Below are 19,679 nucleotides of genomic sequence, written 5' to 3' on the forward strand. Positions count from 1 at the left end.
CCTGTGCCCGGCACTGAGCTGCAGCTTCACACACACCAGATGCTCACGGGAGAAGACGGAGTCCCTGTGAGCCTTAAGGAGCCTCGTCCAGGGCCACAGGGCTGGAAAGTGCCAGAGCGGGAACCCAACCCCATCCTGTCTGATCCCAGAATGCATTCTTGGAACCACAGCAGTCTGACGACATCATGGCCTTAGAAGGCAGCTTTATAATCATTCTTTAGAATCATTTCTGTAGGCCCTGAATGTTCCTCAGTGGCCATTTGACAAGCAATTATTGAGTATCAACTGTATGAATCCACTGTAAAATGAGGTGGAGTAAAGAAAGTGCTGTAGTCAAGGTACAGGCAGGTTCTTGGGCCTCAGTGATTGGGTGAGGGGCAGTCCAGGATGACTTCTTGGAGGAGGTGGCATTTGGCACACACACCTTGAGGAACTAACGGCATGCAGAAGGGCAGAAAAACGGGAGACTTCATTCCCACTGGGCAGGGCTGCTAGCGTGGCCCCCGAGGGCTAAACCTCAGCATGGTTGCCCCCAGAGACCCGCGTCCCCCTCCTGCAGGGATGGAGGATTAAAAATGTCCTGAGGAGTGCCAACTGTGTGCCCGAGCCCTGCTAGTCCTGGGATGAGGCCATCCAAGTCACCGTCCCTCCCTCAGGGAGGCAGCAGAGCATCATGAAGGAGTGCAGGCGACTCTGCATGCGCTCCCCCGGCCCACACTTCCTTGGCCTCCGAAGTCCCCAGCCCCCTCTGCAAAAGGAGGACCAGGGTGTGGGGTTAAATGAGATGTACTGTGTCCCAGACTCTGCTCGTGCCTGGGCACAGAGTACTAAACATTCCATAAATGGGGGCTGTGGGCAACCTGAGGGGGCTCCGGGGAGCTGGACAGGGCGGGCATGCAGAATGCAGGGGAGGCTCCCCGGAGGAGGTGAGAGCTGAGTGACAGCCGGCCGGAGTCAGCCAGCGGGTGGAGCGGGAAGGGGCAGGGAGAGCATTCCTGACTTCTATCTCAGAAGCGTGTCTCCCCTGCAAGGTGACCCGCAACTGAACTGTAAGGTAGGGGCGACTGGACCTTTCCTCCCTGACGTGAGAACCGGGCCACCAAGGGGCGCTTTCCCCGGATAAAAATAAACCTTGGAGGGGCCCGCAGGAATGGAGTACTTTCTTCCTGTGTTTTAATTTCTACGGAAAATCTGACCCGCGTGGCCGCCGCCCCGGCCATAAGCGGGCGCACAGCGCGGATCATCTTTCTTGGAGGCAAAGGAAGCCGGCCGGCGTGTGGGCCCCGCGGGACCGGCAGGGTGGGCGCTCCCGCACCGCAGCGCGCGGGGCCGGGACCGGGGCCGGGCGGCGCGGGCCGCGGGCGGAGCGGGAGGCCCGGCCCCCCGCGAGCCAGCGCGCCGCGAACGCTGCCTGTCCGCTTGCAGAGGCCGCTGGGGCCGTGGATGGGGAGGGCGCGCCGCCCGGCGGTCCTGGCGCACAGGCGGCCGCGATGAGGGTCAACGAGAAGTACTCGACGCTCCCGGCCGCGGACCGCAGCGTCCACATCATCAACATCTGCGCCATCGAGGACATCGGCTACCTGCCGTCCGAGGGCACGGTGAGTGCGGGCGGCCGCGATCCGGCGGGAGGGCCGCGCACCTGCGCCGCGCCCCGGACGGGCGCGACTGGTGGGGGGCGGGGCGCGCCAGGTCCGCGGGGCTCGGGGCGCGTGGGGGGCGGCCACCCGCGCGCCCGCGCCCGCCCCGGCCCCGCGTCCCAGCCCGCAGCCGCTTCGCCCGAGCGGGCCGCTGGGGCCCCCGGTGGGATAGCCGCCTCGCCCCGGGAGGGTGGCAGCCTCCAGGCCCCACCCCGCCGCCACCCTCCGGGGACCGACCTGTACGGGGCGCGGAGTCCCCGGAGCGGCGCGGGGTCCGGCACGGGAGTTCCGCACACCCCGGGCAGCAGGCGGGCGCCGGTCGCTCGAGACTGACTTTCCGCGCTGGTCCCGGTCCCCAGCCCGGCGCTCGCGCCTGGCCTGGGTGGTAGCCGGGCCGCGTGGGCCAGCGCCTGGCCGACCACGTGGTTGGGTCCCCTGTCTGGGGTCCCCGGTACCCCTACCACTCTCTCTGGGGCGGGACCCAGCGGTCGCAAGGATCCCCGGAGGTCAGAATGTGCCCATGTGGGTTTCGGCTTAACGCTGGAACAAAGTTTGCCTGAAGGGGGAAGGGCTGAGACCAGCGCCCTCAGCCGGGGAGCCCCGCTGCCGCTCGTTCTGGGGCCAGAGAACAGACTCCCCTTTCTCCCTGGTGCCCACACAGCCACTGCCAAAGCCCCTCCCCAGGAGATGCGGAGGCCCCAGCCCCGTGTTTCCCTCTGACCAAGCCCAGGATTGCCCTAGACTGCCTCTCTGGCCTCAGCCGGAGTCCGGCCGGGCATCCAGGGAGGTGCCTGTGGGGTGCGGTCCCGGAAAGGCAGAGACCCTCCGGCCTTGCACCCCCTGGGGTCATGACTGGGCTCCTGTGGGCCATGGAGGTGTCCTCTGCAGCTGGGCTTGGGCAGAAATGCTGGCAATGTTAGGGACCAGTGTTGGTGGTGACCTTGACAGTTTAGGATCATCATTTCAGCGCACACTGTGTGCCTGCTGCGTACCAGGCCCTGTGGGATCCCGGACACCACCAGAGCGAACGGGCCGGGGAGCCCCGCCCAGCTGGGGCTTAAGGAGCAGTGGTGGAAGTTACCCAAGACAGCGACAAGGGACGCTTCCAGAGCGATGGGCCCGCCGCTGTGTGTTAACTCATTTCACTCTCTCAGTAACCGTGTGGGGTAGGTGCTGTTACCGCAGATGAAGAAACTGAGGCCAGGAGGGGGCAGATGACTGTCCCATGTCACCCACCAGCTGGGAGGAGAGCTAGGAAGGGCGAAGACACAGAGGCAGGTGACCACGGACAGCCTGTAGGAGGGATGAGCATTCTGGAGGAGAAGCGGCCAGTTATACCCATAATGGGGTGGGGTGGGGCCTTTCACACTAGGAAATCACATATTTGAAGACCTAGAGGTAGGAATGAGGGGGACACCGGTTAGGAGGCATGAGGTAGAGGTGGCAGCTAAGGAAATGGAGAGAAACAGACATTCCAAGGTACACCAGATTCAACTTGAGAATGAACGGGCTGTGAAATTAAAAATGGAGCCCTTGGGTTCCCTGGTGGTGCAGTGGTTGAGAGTCCGCCTGCCGATGCAGGGGACACGGGTTCGTGCCCTGGTCCGGGAAGATCCCACATGCCGCAGAGCGGCTGGGCCCGTGAGCCATGGCCGCTGAGCCTGCGCGTCCAGAGCCTGTGCTCCGCAACGGGAGAGGCCACAGCGGTGAGAGGCCCGCGTACCACAAAAAAAAAAAAAAAAAAAAATGGAGCCCTTAATAAATGGCCCCTAGACTCTGGAATTTTAGTTCAGGGACCCGTTGTCTCTCGCAATCCAGAAATTCTCGGCTCCCCCAAACTCTGGCGAGGGCCCCAAAGTCTGCAGAGAGGCAGCTCGGCTCTTCTTTCAAGCTTCTCACGGCCCAGAGGAGACTAGTGACTTATTTTGCACAGAAGTCTTACGGTGGGGAGGCTTCAGGTGTGACGGGCTTGGAGGGCTGTGAACCAGGAGCACGTGGCCGCAGGAAGGAGGGCTGAGCAGCGTGCCACCAGAGAAATGGCCACAGACAGGCTGGAAGCAGGGCTCTAGGAGCTGGGGGCCTGTCTGTGCAGGGCAGGCAGTGTGCCGGGGAGAGCCTCCGAGGGCATCCCCAGCACAGCTCAAGCCAGTAAGTGTTGCTCAGTCATTACTTTGAGTCACCCAGCGAAGGTGGCTCTGTACAGGCACAGATGTGTATATATATATATATATATATCTGAATCAGATGTATGTATCTGAATCACTTTGCTGTACAGCAGAAATTAACACATTGTAAGTCAACTATACGTCAATAAAAAATAAATAAATATAAAGAAAGAATGCACTGGGTCGCAGTCCAGCGACCAAGGTGTGGATGCAGGGCTCCGTTCTCCTCTTCTGCCCTTTTCTAAGAGTCTGGGGAGGAAGTTTGCAGAGACAGCTAGACTGCCCTCGCGCTGTTTGTGGTATTTGGGTCAGGGCACACCTGCTGTGAAGGGGACTTTTGGCCCCTGACCTCTTCCCACGTAACCTCAGACAGCCATCTTTCTGCCTTCCTTGGGACAGCTCAGGGGTTCATCTTCAAAATACGTTCAGTTCTCCCATCACACTTGGTCCTCACAAGAATCCTGTGACCTAAGTCGAGGAGATGTTTTTGTCCCCATCTCGCAGATGCAAAAACTGAGGCTCGGAGCTGGGGGGTGTGGTGTTTAAGCTCTGGTCTGGCTGGGTCTCAGCTTCGGTGTCCTTGATCTGGTGGCCCCTACCAGTAGCAGTGTGCAAACCCCACACCTCTGTCATTCATTCCCCCATGCGTGCGTTCATTCCAGAGCCGTGCGTTCAGTGCCGAGCATTAAAAAGATGAATGAGAAATCCCTCGCCCTTGGCAAAAGTGCAGCAAGAGGTCACTGTCCCTTCCCTAAGGATACAGAAAGGACATTCTGAAGCTTCCCCAAGCCTTTGAATTGGGAAGTTAGGCATTCAGTCTAACGCATATCGCTCCCACTGCAAGTTAGATCTTTGCCTTCTTGTCCTGTCCTGCACGAGAAAAGCAGCCACTCTGGCTCCATGGAAGGGCCCCCAAAAGTCACATGGCCACCCCGACAGTCTCTGTGGTCCTCGCTGTGCACCTACCTCCCCAGCTCCCTCTGAGCCCAGCCCAGAATTGCTCTCCAAACCCTGCAGGCCTACCAGCCTGTGTGGAATGTACTAGGAAGAGAGCCCATACTTTCTGTTTGAAGGCTGCGTGCCCCTTACACTTATTCGGGTAGGATCATCCCCAATTTTTAAAACCAAGATGCAAACAGACAAAGCAACTTGCCCAGGATGACACAACGAATTAGTGACAGGGCCAGGCCTTGGGGGAGGATCTGGGACTCTCACAACAGTGCTCGGTTCTGCCTCTTGCTGGACCTGGCAGTGGAACCAGCTCCGTTTTCCACTGCCGCCATCTTTAGCTTGTGGTCCACTTCGACCATGAGATTATCTTTTCCCGTCCTCCCCTAGTCCTTCACTTGTGCCATGTCTCAGTTCCCAATTAGAGCAAATTTCTGTTGAGGTTCACCATATCCCAGGACCTGCTGTAAACCCTTTACATATATTAACGTGTTTAATCCTTCCAACAACCCTTTGAGGGAAGTCATATTAGTTGAGGGAGGTCTGTTTATTCCCTCTGGCCCTCATTTTACAAAGAAGAGATCAGAGGGACGAAGATATTAAGCTACGTGCCTAAGGGTAGCACAGCTAGAAGTGGCAGAGCTGGTCTTTGGATGAAAGCAAAAGACACCCATTCTTGTCTGGCCTCCATGCTCCCACTCCCCCCAATGGCAAGAGATGTTTAGGGGATGTTTATGTGCTCCGCAGACTGTCAGACTCTGAGGGTCCTCGATCAGGCCCCAGTGGAGGGTTGGGCATTCAGTTTTGAACCTGGTAACATTTTCTTGTCTTGTGTTGGTGGGGAATTCTCTCCTTACGTAATGTCCCTGCTCTCTGACTTGAGGGGGGTCACTGTGAATTTCCTTCCCATTCACTAAGGACTCATTGGTCCACTTTGCTCAGTACCGGCCGTTATTCCAGCCAAGCAGGAGCATTTCTGGGCCCGGCACCAGGTGCTGAGCCCGCTGTGTGCAGCAGGTTCTGAAGGGAAGTGCGTTAAGGGCAGTTCCTGGCCCAGCCCCCCGGTGTCCTGCCAGCCTGCTGAGGGGCCCCCATGAGTTAAGAGCTTATGTATGGATGGCTCCGAGGCAGTCCCGGGACATGAGATCTGGAGAGGTCAGGGACGTCAGATCCCAGAGGACAGGGGTTTGTCAGTGCTGGGGAAGCTGGGGAGAGCTACGAAGGACAGAGGAGGAAAGGAAGGTGTGCAGGTGGGGAGCACGGCACATGCAAAGGCAGGGAGGAGGGGATGAGATGTCCTGGCTCCGGTGTATGCCGGGGTGTGGGGTGGGAGAGGAAGCTGCTGAGAGGTGTTGCAGGCAGGAGACAAGGATGACCGCTCCAGCCCTCGAGAGCGGCACACGGCCCCTGGTTCAGCCCAGAAGATCCGCGTTCCCCATTTGGAAAATAGGGATGAACCCCTTGTAGAGACGCTGAGAGTCTGGAGTGCCCAGGATGCTGGCGGCAGGCGGTGTGCCCTGCCCACCCAGAGCCCACGTGTCCACCTGGCTCTGCCCACCTCCCATGCTCTTGCCCTTCCGTCAGCAGCAGCGTTATTCCCCAGCGTCAGCCAGCGTCTTCCACGTTCCCCCCAGGCAGCCTTCGGGTCTGGCTTTGCTGCCCACTCTCCCGCGAGGGGAGGAGCCACCTTTAGCGGCCAGCTCCCCGTGACGCTGCCTTTCTCTGCCCTTCGTGATCTAACCCAGGAGAATGAGCAACTGTCTTCACACCGGGGTGGACCCGGGATGCCTGTCCCAGGAGTTAGAGTACACCCAGCCTAGACGTTCTTTTGCTCAGTCCTCCTGGCTGCCAGCGGGGGCAGCTTCTGTCATCCACCCACTTTACAGAGGCGGAAACCGAGCCCCAGAGAGGGTAGAGTATCCCCTCAGGACTCGTAGCTGGAGGGGGACCAAGGCTGGACTTACCTGAGGCCTCTCGCTGCCCAAAGCTCCCCTCCACCCTCACCCGACCTGTGGTTCCAGGAGCAGTGAGGGTGGAGCTGCAGCTCAGCTGAGCGGCTACACCCAGCCTAACAGTGTCCAGTGGAGCAGACCGCTGGGATCTGCCGGGGAGCAAGGGCCTGATTGCTTCGTCCGCGTGAGCCCCGACTTCCTCCGGGTCGAGCAGCCCTAGTTATAGAGGCCCTCACGCGGGGACTCCGTGAAAGGCTGTGCCCCATGCTGAGAAATAGTGTCACCCCAAGTCCCTGTTACTGTTGAGGGGGGGCGCCCTGGGTGTGCAGACAGGATTCCAGGCTGGGCTCAGCCTGCCTGCGCTGTCACCTCGGGTGCCCCTCACCCTACCGGGCCTCAGTTTCCCCTGACAAATTGAGATAAACAACTCTTTCCCGCCTCTCCTGCAACATGACCCACCAAAGGCGCTGGGGTGGTCCATGGTCTCTGTCCTGGGCTGGGCCTCCCTCCTCCCACCCGGGCCCCCAGCTCTCCCAGTACCAGCTGCCCGCCTGGGTGTGGGCCTGGCTCCTTAGCCCTGGTGCAGCTCCGAAGACTCTGAATGGTGCAGAGTTGCTCGTATCACCTCTTTCCAGCATGATTTTATTTACTTTCTCTTATTTCCGAAGACCAGCTTGCAGCAGAACCTAATACCCTCAATAACCAGCCGAATCCCACGGGGATGCTAGAGATGGGGGTGCGGCTTCAGCAGAAGCCGCGCACGTGGCACCTGGACTTTGAATCCCCCACCCCAGGCGGGCTCCCGTCCCCTTGGCCCCCTGGAGTCCTTCAGGCAGATAAGGAAACTGAGGCAGGACTGTATGTGCAGCGACCGGCCACCGCCCTCCCTCCCCCACCTCGCTCTGGCCCCTGAGACCACCCCCCAGGCAAACTGCTGAATACTCGACTCGCGGTCTGGGAGTTGACTTGGGAGAGTCGAGACTGACACAGTGGTTGCCTGGCCCCGACCACACAGCTAATCAGTGGCAGAGCCGGGCCAGGCGAGGGCCGGTACGGTCCCACAGCCACCTTGACACGACATTGCCACGCCTGCTGGCCATCAGAGGTCGCGCTGCGCAGAGCCTGAGCTCAGCTCTGCTCTGCCTGGGACCCTGGGGGCCTGTGCGAAGAGCACCCCCCGGGGGGTCGGCCGTGCAGGTTTCACAGCCCATTCCGGCCACCTGGTCCCTCCCAGGCAACGCGAGCTTGCTGGGGAGAGGCGGGAGGCCTTCGCGTGTGAGCACCCAGCCTGGCAACTTCAAGTGCCGTGAGCAGCGACGTCTCTTGATGGCAGCTCCTGGAAGGCAGAGCTTTCTGCAGTGTTCTCAGCCGTCTGGGCCCCTAGTGATCAGAGGGCATGAGTGGAAAGAGTTGGGGAGGGCAGGTGGGTGGCCAGTTGTCTTGGAAGCACGCTCCCCTCCGAGGGCCCGTCCCTGAGCCCTTGACGGCGAGTGGCTTTCTTCTCCCCCCGCAGCTGCTGAATTCCTTGTCCGTGGACCCCGATGCCGAGTGCAAGTATGGCCTGTACTTCAGGGATGGCAAGCGCAAGGTGGATTACGTCCTGGTGTACCATCACAAGAGGGCCTCGGGCAGCAGGACCCTGGCCAGGCGGGTCCAGCACAGCGACACCGGCCTGGCCGCCCGCAGTACCCGGCAGGACCAGCCCCTGCCCGGGAAGGCAGGCCCCGTGGGTGCGGGCGAGCCCGAGCCCCCGCTGGACTACCACGAGGATGACAAGCGCTTCCGCCGGGAGGAGTACGAGGGCAACCTGATGGAGGCCGGCCTGGAGCTGGAGCGGGACGAGGACGTAACTATCCCCTTCTCCCGGGCGGGCAGCCGGGCGGGCAGGAAGGTCCTTCTACCGTCACCTGTTCTTAGAAAAGGGCCGAGGCCAACGCCCTTCTGGTCGAGTGTGGGGAGCCCAAACCAACGCCCTCCCCACATCTGCCCCGGGGAAGGGCTGGCCTTCTCGGCAATGACCTCCGGGGTCAAGGCATTTCCTGCTCTGGGCAGTTCCTCCCCTGGGAAGATGGGCGGATGACTGTTTCACGGGCGGAGGATGAAGGTCTCCTAGGAGTCTCCCTGGCACTTGACCTTGGCTTCTCCGGCCTCGGTTTCTCAATCTGTCAAAGGGGGAGGTTGGCCCGGCTGATGCCCGGGGGCCCCGGCGCACTGAAATCTGTGACCATAACACTGGTTTCCAGAGCTTCTCTCCTTGCCAAAGCCTGAGAGTCTTTCTAAGGGAAGTTTTCTGGGGAGAGCGAAAGGTCGGCCGCCTGGCCGGCTGGCTGCCCTGGTGGCAGAAGGCATGGCAGTGCAGAGAGAGTTGACCTGGGCGGCCTGGGGACAGCGGCGCGGCCCCCTCAACTTCTCAGCGGGTTTGCTGATGCTCCCCTGACAACTCCTTAACCTCTCTGTGCACGGCGCGGCGGGCAGCATCTCTTCCATGAACAGTGGGGGGCAGACCTCTAGCCCACAGGAACCGTGGCTGTGCAGATTAACCAAGAGTCAGCCAAAGTCTCTACAACACATTAGGAGCAGAAAAAGTAGTCAGCAGGTTGACTTAGGGGTCCATCGTGAATGTTTGAAATAGAAGTTGGTATTAGTTTTGCTATTTCCATCAGTGAGAACCACCGCATCCTTAAATAGTGAACGCTTTGGTCTGCTGATAAGGAGGCTTTTGGGGTACCTAGAATAGAAATCTACGACAGCGGAGCCGGTGTGAACGCTGTTTCGCAAGATGACGTTACTTCCCCCGAAAGCAGCCAGGTATGCTCAGCGGGACTCATTCTACCTCGGCCTGGCGAGTGGTAGAGGCATCTTGCTCTCAACGGGGACCACCCCCTGGGTGACGCTTTGGCTGCCGGCAGGTGTGGGTGAGCTCTGGCTGTAGGGTTGGTTCCCACTGGAGTTGCGAGGGCGCGAGGGGCCTTAAGACGCTTTGATGGTCAGGAAGCAAAGGTTGGATCCTGACCGGGTGGCGGAGAGCCTGTCTCATGACTTTGAGGCCGCAGCTGCAGACAGGCCTGCGCTGGTCCTTTGGAGGTTTCTGTCTCACTTTGTCTTAGACCTGAGCTGAGGCCGCTCGGGAGACAGAACAGTCATTCACACGGACTTTTCCCAGTTCCGCCCGGCCAGTCCCGCGGTCTTTTGTCAAAACAATACTGCTACGATACAGGCTGGAATTCAGAGTGTCCTTTATAATTGGAGGAACAAACAGCCTCCACTGGAGGCAGGGGAGGCTGGAGGGAGGCTGGTGGCAGAGGCCTCTCCTGGGAGCTGTGATCTTGGGCGCCATGTTACATGACCGAGAGATTTACTCTCTCTCACTTTCCTGACTACAGCGCTGAAATCTCATGTTTGAAAGGACATCCCCACCCCCTGGGTCTGGTAATTCACTCTCCCTCTCCGGGCCAGATCCCAGACCCTCTACCTGTCCTTTGCAAGACTTCTTAAGCTTCCCCATCTGTCAAACAGAGATAACAATCGTGTTTATATCACTGGATTGTCATAAAGTACTTAGCTCAGTCTGGCAGTCAGGGAATTCTCATTGGCTGACGTGAATATTCAATCATATATTTTTGCTCATATGGAAATGGAATGGCCGTGCTCACGAAGGAGAGAAGAAAGAATCTTTCCAAGTCCAATTGAATACTACACCACACATATCTTTTTAAAAACTCCATGACTCTGAAATAAATAGCAAACGTAAAGACATTGATTACGACCCCCCAAAAAAGATTGAATTGTCCCAATAAGTGATGAGGATTCTGCCCCCAATTCCAACACGTACGGGCTGTTTTCCCCACGCCACTCAGCACTTCTCCAACACCAGCTTGATGTCCTACAACTTAACTCAGTTTGGACACTACCCATCTGGAGGTAGCATCAGACCCCAAGGTTAAGGGCTCTACAAGGCCACCCACCCCCCCACCAGCCGTCATTTGCAAGCCCAAGTTGTCACCTGTGCTCTGACCCACTGGCTACAGTTCAGAGGTTCTAAGGACTTGGGGTTCTATTCATTTGCTAGAGCAACACACAGAACTCAGAGAAGCATGTTACTTCCTAGATCACTGGTTTATTATAAAAGGAAATAACTCAGGAACAGCCAGATGGAAGAGAGGCACAGAGCAAGATGTGAGGGAAGGGCGTGGAGCTCCCATGATTTCTGAGCACCGTTCTCCCCAGATCTGCACGTGTTCACCAACCCAGAAGCTCTCCAGACCCTGACCTTTCGAGTCTTTATAGAGGATTCATTACACAGGCACGACTGATTAGATCACTGGCCATCGGCAATTGATTCAACCTGCAGCCCTTCTCACCAGCCCAGACATCCGGGGAGGGACCAGAAGTTCCAACCCTCTAACTACACGGTTGGTTCCCCTGGCAACCAGCCCCCATCCTTTGGAAAGGAGGTTCTTTCCAAAAAGTCACCTCATTCGCCTAACAAGAGACACCATTATTGCTCTCCCCACTTAGGAAATTCCTAGAGTTTTAGGAACTCTGTGCCAGGACCGGGAGACAAAGACTGAAAATCTATTTCTTATTACAGATCACAAGATCACAGTGACCCACAATTTCATTGATAATTTAGCTCTAGAGCTTAAGAAGCTTTTCCAGCAGTTGATTGGGTCTTTTTTATTTTTTAACATCTCTATCGGAGTATAATTGCTCTACAGTGTTCTGTTAGTTTCTGCTGTATAACAAAGTGAATCCGCTATACATATACATATATCCCCATATCTCCTCCCTCTTGTGTCTCCCTCCCACCCTCCCTATCCCACCCCTCTAGGTGGTCACAAAGCACCGAGCTGATCTCCCTGTGCTATGCGGCTGCTTCCCACTAGCTATCTATTTTACATTTGGTAGTGTATATATGTCCATGCTACTCTCTCACTTTGTCCCAGCTTACCCTTCCCCCTCCCCGTGTCCTCAAGTCCATTCTCTACATCTGTGTCTTTATTCCTGTCCTGCCCTTAGGTTCATTAGAACCTTTTTTTTTTTTTTTTAGATTCCATATATATGTGTCAGCATATGGTATTTTGGTATTTGTTTTTCTCTTTCTGACTTACTTCACTCTGTATGACAGACTCTAGGTCCATCCACCTCACTACAAATAACTCAATTTTGTTTCTTTTTATGGCTGAGTAACATTCCATTGTATATATGTGCCACATCTTCTTTATCCATTCATCTGTCGATGAACACTTAGGTTCCTTCCATGTCCTGGCTACTGTAAATAGAGCTGCAATGAACATTGTGGTACATGACTCTTTTTGAATTATAGTTTTCTCAGGGTATATGCCCAGTAGTGGGATTGCTGGGTCATATGGTAGTTCTATTTTTAGTTTTGTAAGGAACATCCATACTGTTCTCCATAGTGGCTGTATCAATTTACATTCCCACCAACAGTGCAAGAGGGTTCCCTTTTCTCCACACCCTCTCCAGCATTTATTGTTTGTAAATTTTTTGATGATGGCCATTCTGACTGGTGTGAGGTAGTTTTGATTTGCATTTCTCTAATGATTAGTGATGTTGAGCATCCTTTCATGTGTTTGTTGGCAATCTGTATATCTTCTTTGGTGAAATGTCTATTTAGGTCTTCTGCCCATTTTTGGATTGGATTGTTTGTTTTTTTGATATTTAGCTGCATGAGCTGCTTGTATATTTTGGAGGTTAATCCTTTGTCAGTTGCTTCATTTGCAAATATTTTCTCTCATTCTGAGGGCTGTCTTTTTGTCTTTTTTATGGTTTCCTTTACTGTGCAAAAGCTTTTAAGTTTCATTAGGTCCCATTTGTTTATTTTTGGTTTTATTTCCATTTCTCTAGGAAGTGAGTCTAAAAGGATCTTGCTGTGATTTATGTCAGAGTGTTCTGCCTGTTTTCCTCTAAGAGTTTCATAGTGTCTGGCCTTACATTTAGGTCTTTAGTCCATTTTGAGTTTATTTTTGTGTACGGTGTTAGGAAGTGTTCTAATTTCATTCTTTTACACGTAGCTGTGCAGTTTTCCCAGCACCACTTATTGAAGAGGCCATCTTTTCTCCATTGTATACTCTTGTCTCCTTTATCAAAGGTAAAGTTGACCATATGTGTGTGGGTTTATCTCTGGGCTTTCTGTCCTATTCCATTGATCTATATTTCTGTTTTTGTGCCAGTACCATACTGTCCTGATTACTGTAGCTTTGTAGTATAGTCTGAAGTCCGGGAGCCTGATTCCTCCAGCTACATTTTTCTTTCTCAAGATTGCTTTGGCTACTCGAGGTCTTTTCTGTTTCCATACAAATTGTGAAATTTTTTGTTCTAGTTCTGTGAAAAATGCCATTAGTAGTTTGATCGGGATTGCATTGAATCTGTAGATTGCTTTGGGTAGCATAGTCATTTTCACAATGTTGATTCTTCCAATCCAAGAACACAGTATATCTCTCCATCTGTTTGTATCATCTTTAATTTCTTTCATCAGTTTCTTATAGTTTTCTGCATACAGGTCTTTTGTCTCCTTAGATAGGTTTATTCCTAGGTATTTTATTCTTTTTGTTGCAATGGTAAATGGGAGTGTTTCCTTAATTTCTCTTTCAGATTTTTCATCATTAGTGAATAGGAATGCAAGAGATTTCTGGGGATTAATTTTGTATCCTGCTACTCTACCAAATTCATTGATTAGCTCTAGTAGTTTTCTGGTGGCATCTTTAGGATTCTCTATGTATAGTATCATGTCATCTGCAAACAGTGACAGTTTTACTTCTTTTCTGATTTGGATTCCTTTTATTTCTTTTTCTTCTCTGATTGCTGTGGCTAAAACTTCCAAAACTATATTGAATAATAGTGGTGAGAGTGGGCAACCTTGTCTTGTTACTGATCTTAGAGGAAATAGTTTCAGTTTTTCAGTTGGGTCTTTCTTTTTTTTTTTTTTAACATCTTTATTGGAGTATAATTGCTTTACAATGGTGTGTTAGTTTCTGCTTTATAACAAAGTGAATCAGCTATACATATACATATGTTCCCATATCTCTTCCCTCTTGCGTCTCCCTCCCACCCTCCCTATCCCACCCCTCTAGGTGGTCACAAAGCACCGAGCTGATCTCCCTGTGCTATGCGGCTGCTTCCCACTAGCTATCTACCTTACGTTTGTATATATGTTTGTATATATGTCCATGCCACTCTCTCGCTTTGTCACAGCTTACCCTTCCCCCTCCCCATATCCTCAAGTCCATTCTCTAGTAGGTCTGTGGCTTTATTGCCGTCTTGCCCCTAGGTTCTTCATGCAGATTGGGTCTTTTTTAAATGAAAATATTACTGTGGCATAAACTAGACAGTTCAAGGTTTCAAAGCAGCTGGAGTTGAGTGTGAGCCATCCTCCTGCTGTAGTGTTTCAGATCATGACCGCGTTTCCCACGGGCCCCTGCAATCCGAGCTTCCCTCTGAGGTGAACTGGGCCCTGAGGCTGTTGAAAGGACCTTCGTTCACTGCAGCCTGTTGCTTTCACCTGAGACCAGAATCTACTCAGGGGCCGGCCGCTGGCCGGGTGCGTGCAGCCTGCGGGCGTATACGGTCCCCTGCCAGTGAGATTAGCAGAGAGATGCCCGGCTCATGACTCATTCCCGGGGTGTGCTCTGATTACAAGGAGTGAAAGGGTTTGCAGTTTGGGGAACAAGATAGCCTCGGAGAGAGAACCCAATCGCACAATCTTACTCACTTTGAAGCAAAATTTAGGGACTTCTGTGCACTTTCCTGGGGAGAAAACAATCCGTGGAATCCATCAGATACCCAAACAGTGACGCCCAAAAGATGAAGCATCGTTGCTTTAAGGCAGGATTTCTCAGCCTCGGCACCGCTGGCGTCCAGTATTTTGCAACATCCCTAAACGCAACCAAAAATGTCCCCAGACGTCGCCAATATCCCCGGGGAGCCAATATCGAGAGCCTGCTTTAAAGGCCGGATGGGGGGGAGGGGTGGGCGTGGAGGCGGCAAAAGGGAAGTGAGAGCGAGAGAAATGGGGGGGGCAGTTAAATAAGGCCTCCTGAACACCTGGGAACCCCCCCTCAACTCTCTGCTGGCCCGGCTGTGACCAGGCAGCACATGGAGGTCACCAGCAGCGCAGAGGTGTGTGACCCGCCTTTGCTCCCCCAGGGGCCAGCGGGTGTGTGAGACTGAGCCGCTCCTGGGCAGCGTGGGCCACGAGCCACACACGGATGGGGCCCCTGTGTGCCGCGCGAGCCTTCCTCCCGAGTCAGGAGGTTTATTGTTGAGAAGACATCCCATGATGACCAGTGGAAGACCGGCCTGGCTCAGGGCACAGTTGGGGGCGGTTCTTAGGGACAAAGAACAGTGAGTGTCCTGGGGCTGCCGGAACCAATGACCACAAACTTGGGGGGGCTTAAAACAACACAAGTTGATTCCCTCCCAGTTCTGGAGGCCAGAAGTCCAAAGTCAAGGTGTCAGCAGGGCCATGCTCCCTCCCAAGGCTCTAGGGGGGCATTCCTCTCACCTCTTCCAGCTTCTGGGGGATCCGGGTGTTCCTGGGCTTGTGGCCGCGTCCCTCCAACCTGCACCTCGTCGTCACATGGCCTCCTCTGTACGTCTCTCCTCTTCTCAAGGACACCAGTCATTCTGCTTAAGGCGTGTCCTAATCCAGTATAACCTTATCTTCACTTGATTACATCTGCAAAGACCCCATTTCCGAATAAGGTCCCATTCACAGATACGGGGAGTTAGGATGTGGACGTCTCTTTTGGGGGGTACCATTCACCGCGCTACAGAGCTGAGACTCTGCACAGGGGTGTTATCCCAGGAGTTGGGTGGCTCATGCAGGACCCCTAGAGGTACAGCATTGGTTGGGGAGGCATGGCTCATGGTTGGAGGGCAGAGCGGGGCAGGTGGTCTGGGGGGGACAGAGCCTTGGCCTGGCTGCCTCGGTGCACGGGAACCCCATGGGGTCCTGCTGAGATGCGGGCTCTGACTCAGCAAGTCTGCGTGCTTTCACGTTGCACTTCTAACCTGCTCCCAGGGCATAGGAAGCGGCCGGCCCTGGACCATGCTTGGAGGCGTGAGGACCGTGCAAGCCTGTTCCCCATGAGCCACCAGAAACATCCCAGGAAAGGGGCCCCCAACATCCACGTAAGCCCCTGATCCACTATTCAGTGCCCCAGAGGTAGCCCCAGGCAGAGACCCCCGTACTGGGTACACTGGGCCAAGAACCGTGGTGAGGGAAGTGATGGGTCTGGAAGAAACGTGCTCATAACCCTGATTATGGGATGGATAGAGATTGAGCCTGGCCAACAGGCTCTAACCATAGGTTCCCCACTGCTCCCACCCTCCCCCAGGCACCGCAAGCTCAGAGGAACCCAGTGTGAACGCTGCTTCCCTGCAGGAGAGGGGCCCTGGGTGTCAAGGTAGGGTCTGGCGCCTGATCCAGAGGACGGCCCCCTAAGTAGGTTTCACACATGAGGGTCCAAGAGGGGTGTCACGTCAGAGACCCCCTGGGACAGCACACATGATAGGAAACGAGGGAGGAAAAGGTCGTGGAGACAGGCGGCCCAGGCCTTCCTTCTCAAGGAGCCCCTCCTCCCACCCTACCCCCCAGCGGCAGTGGGGTCAGCATCCAGGGTTCCCAGTAAACGGACAAGAGCAGCTTGTGGCCAACACGTTTCCTTGCAACTGAAATCCATCAGCATTTTTCAAGTCCAGGCTCAAAGCTGGGACATTATTTATGTCCACTGGCGATTGCCAAGAAGGCCACACACTAAAATGCCGGCTGTGTGCTGGGGGTGACCGAGGCCCGCACTGCCCTGAAGGTGAACTTGACCCCGGCTTTGGCAGAATTGTTAAGGCCGCGGACACGCGGACCCTGTAAAATCAGTTTGCTTTCATGCTGCTCTTCGGGGCTCCTCTCCTCACCCCGGGGCTGTGGTGGGCTGTCGTTTCTCCGTGTTCCTACCCGAAGCTGGTGTGGGCCGTCATGACATCTGTTTCCCATCTTTGTGGATGTTGCTTTTGAAAAGCAAGTGAGGAACTGACTGAGGGAGGATGGGTGCTGCTTCCACGCCAAACTTTGGGGTGCAGCGTCAGGTGGTGAGTATATCTGAGCTCCCAATGAGGCTCAGACCCCACCTGGCCCCTGTCGGGGCCACGTGTGTAGGTCCAGACCCTGCTCAGCCGCTTCCTGACGGAGCAGCCTCAGGCAAGTGGCTTCCCCCTCTGGACCTCAGTTTTCCCATCTGTAGAATGGAGGTGATGGCCTGTCCTTCCTCCCGGAGGGGTGGTCATGGCACAGGCAGGGGGACGTGGTTTTTGCAGTTTCCAGCTGAGTTTTTGCAGGCGTGAGTGGTTTCTGAGGTGTCTCTGGGGCTTGGATAAGATGATGATGAGCACAGAGGAGCGGCCCCTCCTCGCAGGCTGGGCTTTGGGGTGGGGGTCCTTGACTCTGAGGAACCTGAGGTCTAATCCCGACATCCGCATGTATAAGGGACAAAGGCGCAACAGACATTCTCAGGGACTTGTCAGTTTGGAAGCAAACCCCATCCCGCCTGGTATGGGTGCCCTAACCTGCCGTGTGGCACAGGGATCAGATCCCTTTACAGAGGGAATGAACTGAGGCTCTGAGAGGCGGGGCAAGGAGACCAAGGCCACCGGGCCCAACAGGGGCAGGGCCAGCACTTGAACCTGGGTCGTGGCTCCCAGTGTCACGCTCTTTGCCCTGAGCCATGTGGTCTTCAGCCCCCCACTCCCATCCCCAGGCTTAGTGCCTCTGCCATGAGCCTCTCCTACAGTGGGATGTTAGGGGCCATTGTCTAGTCCTGAAGCTCTCATTTCTCCACAATTCCACCATTACGCATTCATTTCTTTGGCCCTAAAGATTTTATGTCTCTTGAGTCTTAAGTGCTGAGGCTTTTACACACCCCACCTGACTTCCTTTGGGTCTGTCTTGGTTTTGCGGAAGCATACTTGCTATAAAGTATATTCTGGACACTTTTTAAAAGTCATGTCTTTAAAGTTCCCCAAGGGCAGCTCTGCCCGGGTCCCAAGTAGGCGGGCTAAAATCTGTGCCACTCTGGCTGCAGTTCTGACGTCCTCCTGTGTCTCTAGGCCCGTGGTGTGCCGGAGTCAGCTCTTTCTGGCTCATCAGGAGTTCTGCCAGCCGGGTGTTAACACTTTGGTAGCTTGAGATAGGCCGTGGTGGGAGTATTTACACTGTGGAAATTGGCAAATGCTGCAGCTACAGATCAGGTTGGTTTTTTCTTCCTGAGAGCAGGGGAGTTGTGGAGGGTTGCATACCTCACTGGCATCTCCTTACTGGCAACTCCCTGCCGTACGCCCATGGGTCTCCCTTTCCTTGGAGAGGTCAAGTACCTTCGAACGTGTCTGTTGAATTTTCACTTCTCATTATGACACTTTTTTATTTCTGCGAGCTCTGTTTGGTTCTTTTCCCAGTTGGCTGTGTCATTCTTTAATAGCTTCCTGTCCTTTGCAGAACCTTTCTGTCCTGAGGTTTATTTCTTTAAACAAGGTGAGCACAGTGGATTTATTATCCAGCTAATCCTCGCAGAATCCCGAGGCTGAAGGCGTCACTTCTGCTGGTTCTCCTCCAGCCGTCTTCGTTTCTGGTGGGCCTGGCGCCCTTGCCCACTGACCACCACCCTTATGGAGCCCATGATCGGTGGGGGGAGTTCCCCAAGCCCAGGAGGAAGATGCCCTTGTCCAGAAAGGCTTGCATTCGTCACATCTGAGGGCATTATAGACAGAACCACCTTGAGCCAAGGTCACAGGCTGAGGTCCCCAGACCCACTGGGGCCGTGGCCTTTCGGACCAGGACTTCTCGGGGAGGTCCTCATTCCCTCCCTTTCCTGCTCAGCGCCAGGACTGCCTTCCTTGTAATTCCCAAGGTTGGAGGAGGGAGCCCTTTCTGGGTCACCTGAAAGTGTCATCTCATGGGGGTCCGGCTCCATGGGGGAGGGTCTTCTGTTAGACTCCCCATCTTGGGCGGGCCTGGGGCAGAAACCTCCCTCCCCCCTCCCGCCCAAGTGTCTGCATCGGTAGAAACCCCTTGGATGGCATGGTCTTGGCATGGACATTTATTTTATTTATTTATTTTGTCCAGCATTTGGTGGCAGGCCGTTGCGGGACCCTGACCCCTGGCCCTCCCCACGCCCACGCCATGGTGCGCGGCCCCGGCAGTTCTGTGGCCTCCAACCTCCCCACACCAGAGGGACCAGAGTCAGGACAGAACCCACGGCTCCGGGGCATCTGGCTCAGGGAGGGGACCCGGCATCTCATGATTTCTTCCTGCAGGGGCGGGTTGCTGTCAGGCCGGGCACCAAGGTTTCAAACATCCTGTATGTGTTCTTGTCCAACCGGTCCCACGACCCCTTTCCCCAATCCTGCCAGATATTTCCCTGGGAGGGACCCCATTGCTCACGTAAACAGCGGAGCGTGTTTTCCCAGGGAGGCCAGCCCGGGCACTGGTCCTTGACCACCATCGAGAGCGCTCGCCACGGACTTGGAAGAATATATTTTGGGTCTTTGCATGCGGCTGAGCACTGGGCACAGAAATAAACTTGGGCTGTAACGGGAAAGAGGGGGTCTGCCTCACGGGGCCGTCCATGCTCACTTCTTGGTCATTTCATGGTGCCCCCAGGGCTTCCTGGAGCTGGGGAGGCGGCTTCAAGCTTCTTGGCCAGAGGAGTCCACGCAGGCGTGGTCTCACCAGCCTCAGGGCCACGGAGAGAAGCCGTAGCCCCAGCCACGGGGCTGGATGGAAGTGTTAGGAGCACCAGGGACTCCCCCAGCTGTGAAGCAAGTCTTGTACTGCAAAGATTTGCAGATGAGCAAAAGGGGGTTCAGAGAGGTGGAGTCACTTGCTGGAGACAACACAGCAGCCCGCCAGGACTCGGACCCAGGCCGCCCAATCCATGGCCGGCCCCGGTTCCCACCCGACCTGCCCC

General features: G+C 55.3%; 1 protein-coding gene across 2 annotated transcripts in view; it reads left to right on the forward strand.

The window, feature by feature from the left end:
- The first annotated feature begins 1,231 nt into the window (after window positions 1-1,231).
- ANO1 (anoctamin 1) overlaps window positions 1,232-19,679 on the forward strand; it is a 90,677-nt gene continuing 72,229 nt past the window's right edge. The window contains exons 1-3 of one of the 2 annotated variants that reach the window (XM_060017564.1): window positions 1,232-1,299; window positions 1,426-1,598; window positions 8,216-8,548. In XM_060017564.1, coding sequence (XP_059873547.1) covers window positions 1,491-1,598; window positions 8,216-8,548 — 441 coding nt within the window. In that variant the 5' untranslated portion in view covers window positions 1,232-1,299; window positions 1,426-1,490. Of the gene's footprint in view, window positions 1,300-1,425; window positions 1,599-8,215; window positions 8,549-19,679 lie in introns of those variants that run through there. The other variant, XM_060017565.1, reaches the window with a different exon arrangement.

Source organism: Delphinus delphis, chromosome 8 (assembly GCF_949987515.2).
Source record: "Delphinus delphis chromosome 8, mDelDel1.2, whole genome shotgun sequence".
Lineage (NCBI taxonomy): Eukaryota > Metazoa > Chordata > Mammalia > Artiodactyla > Delphinidae > Delphinus > Delphinus delphis.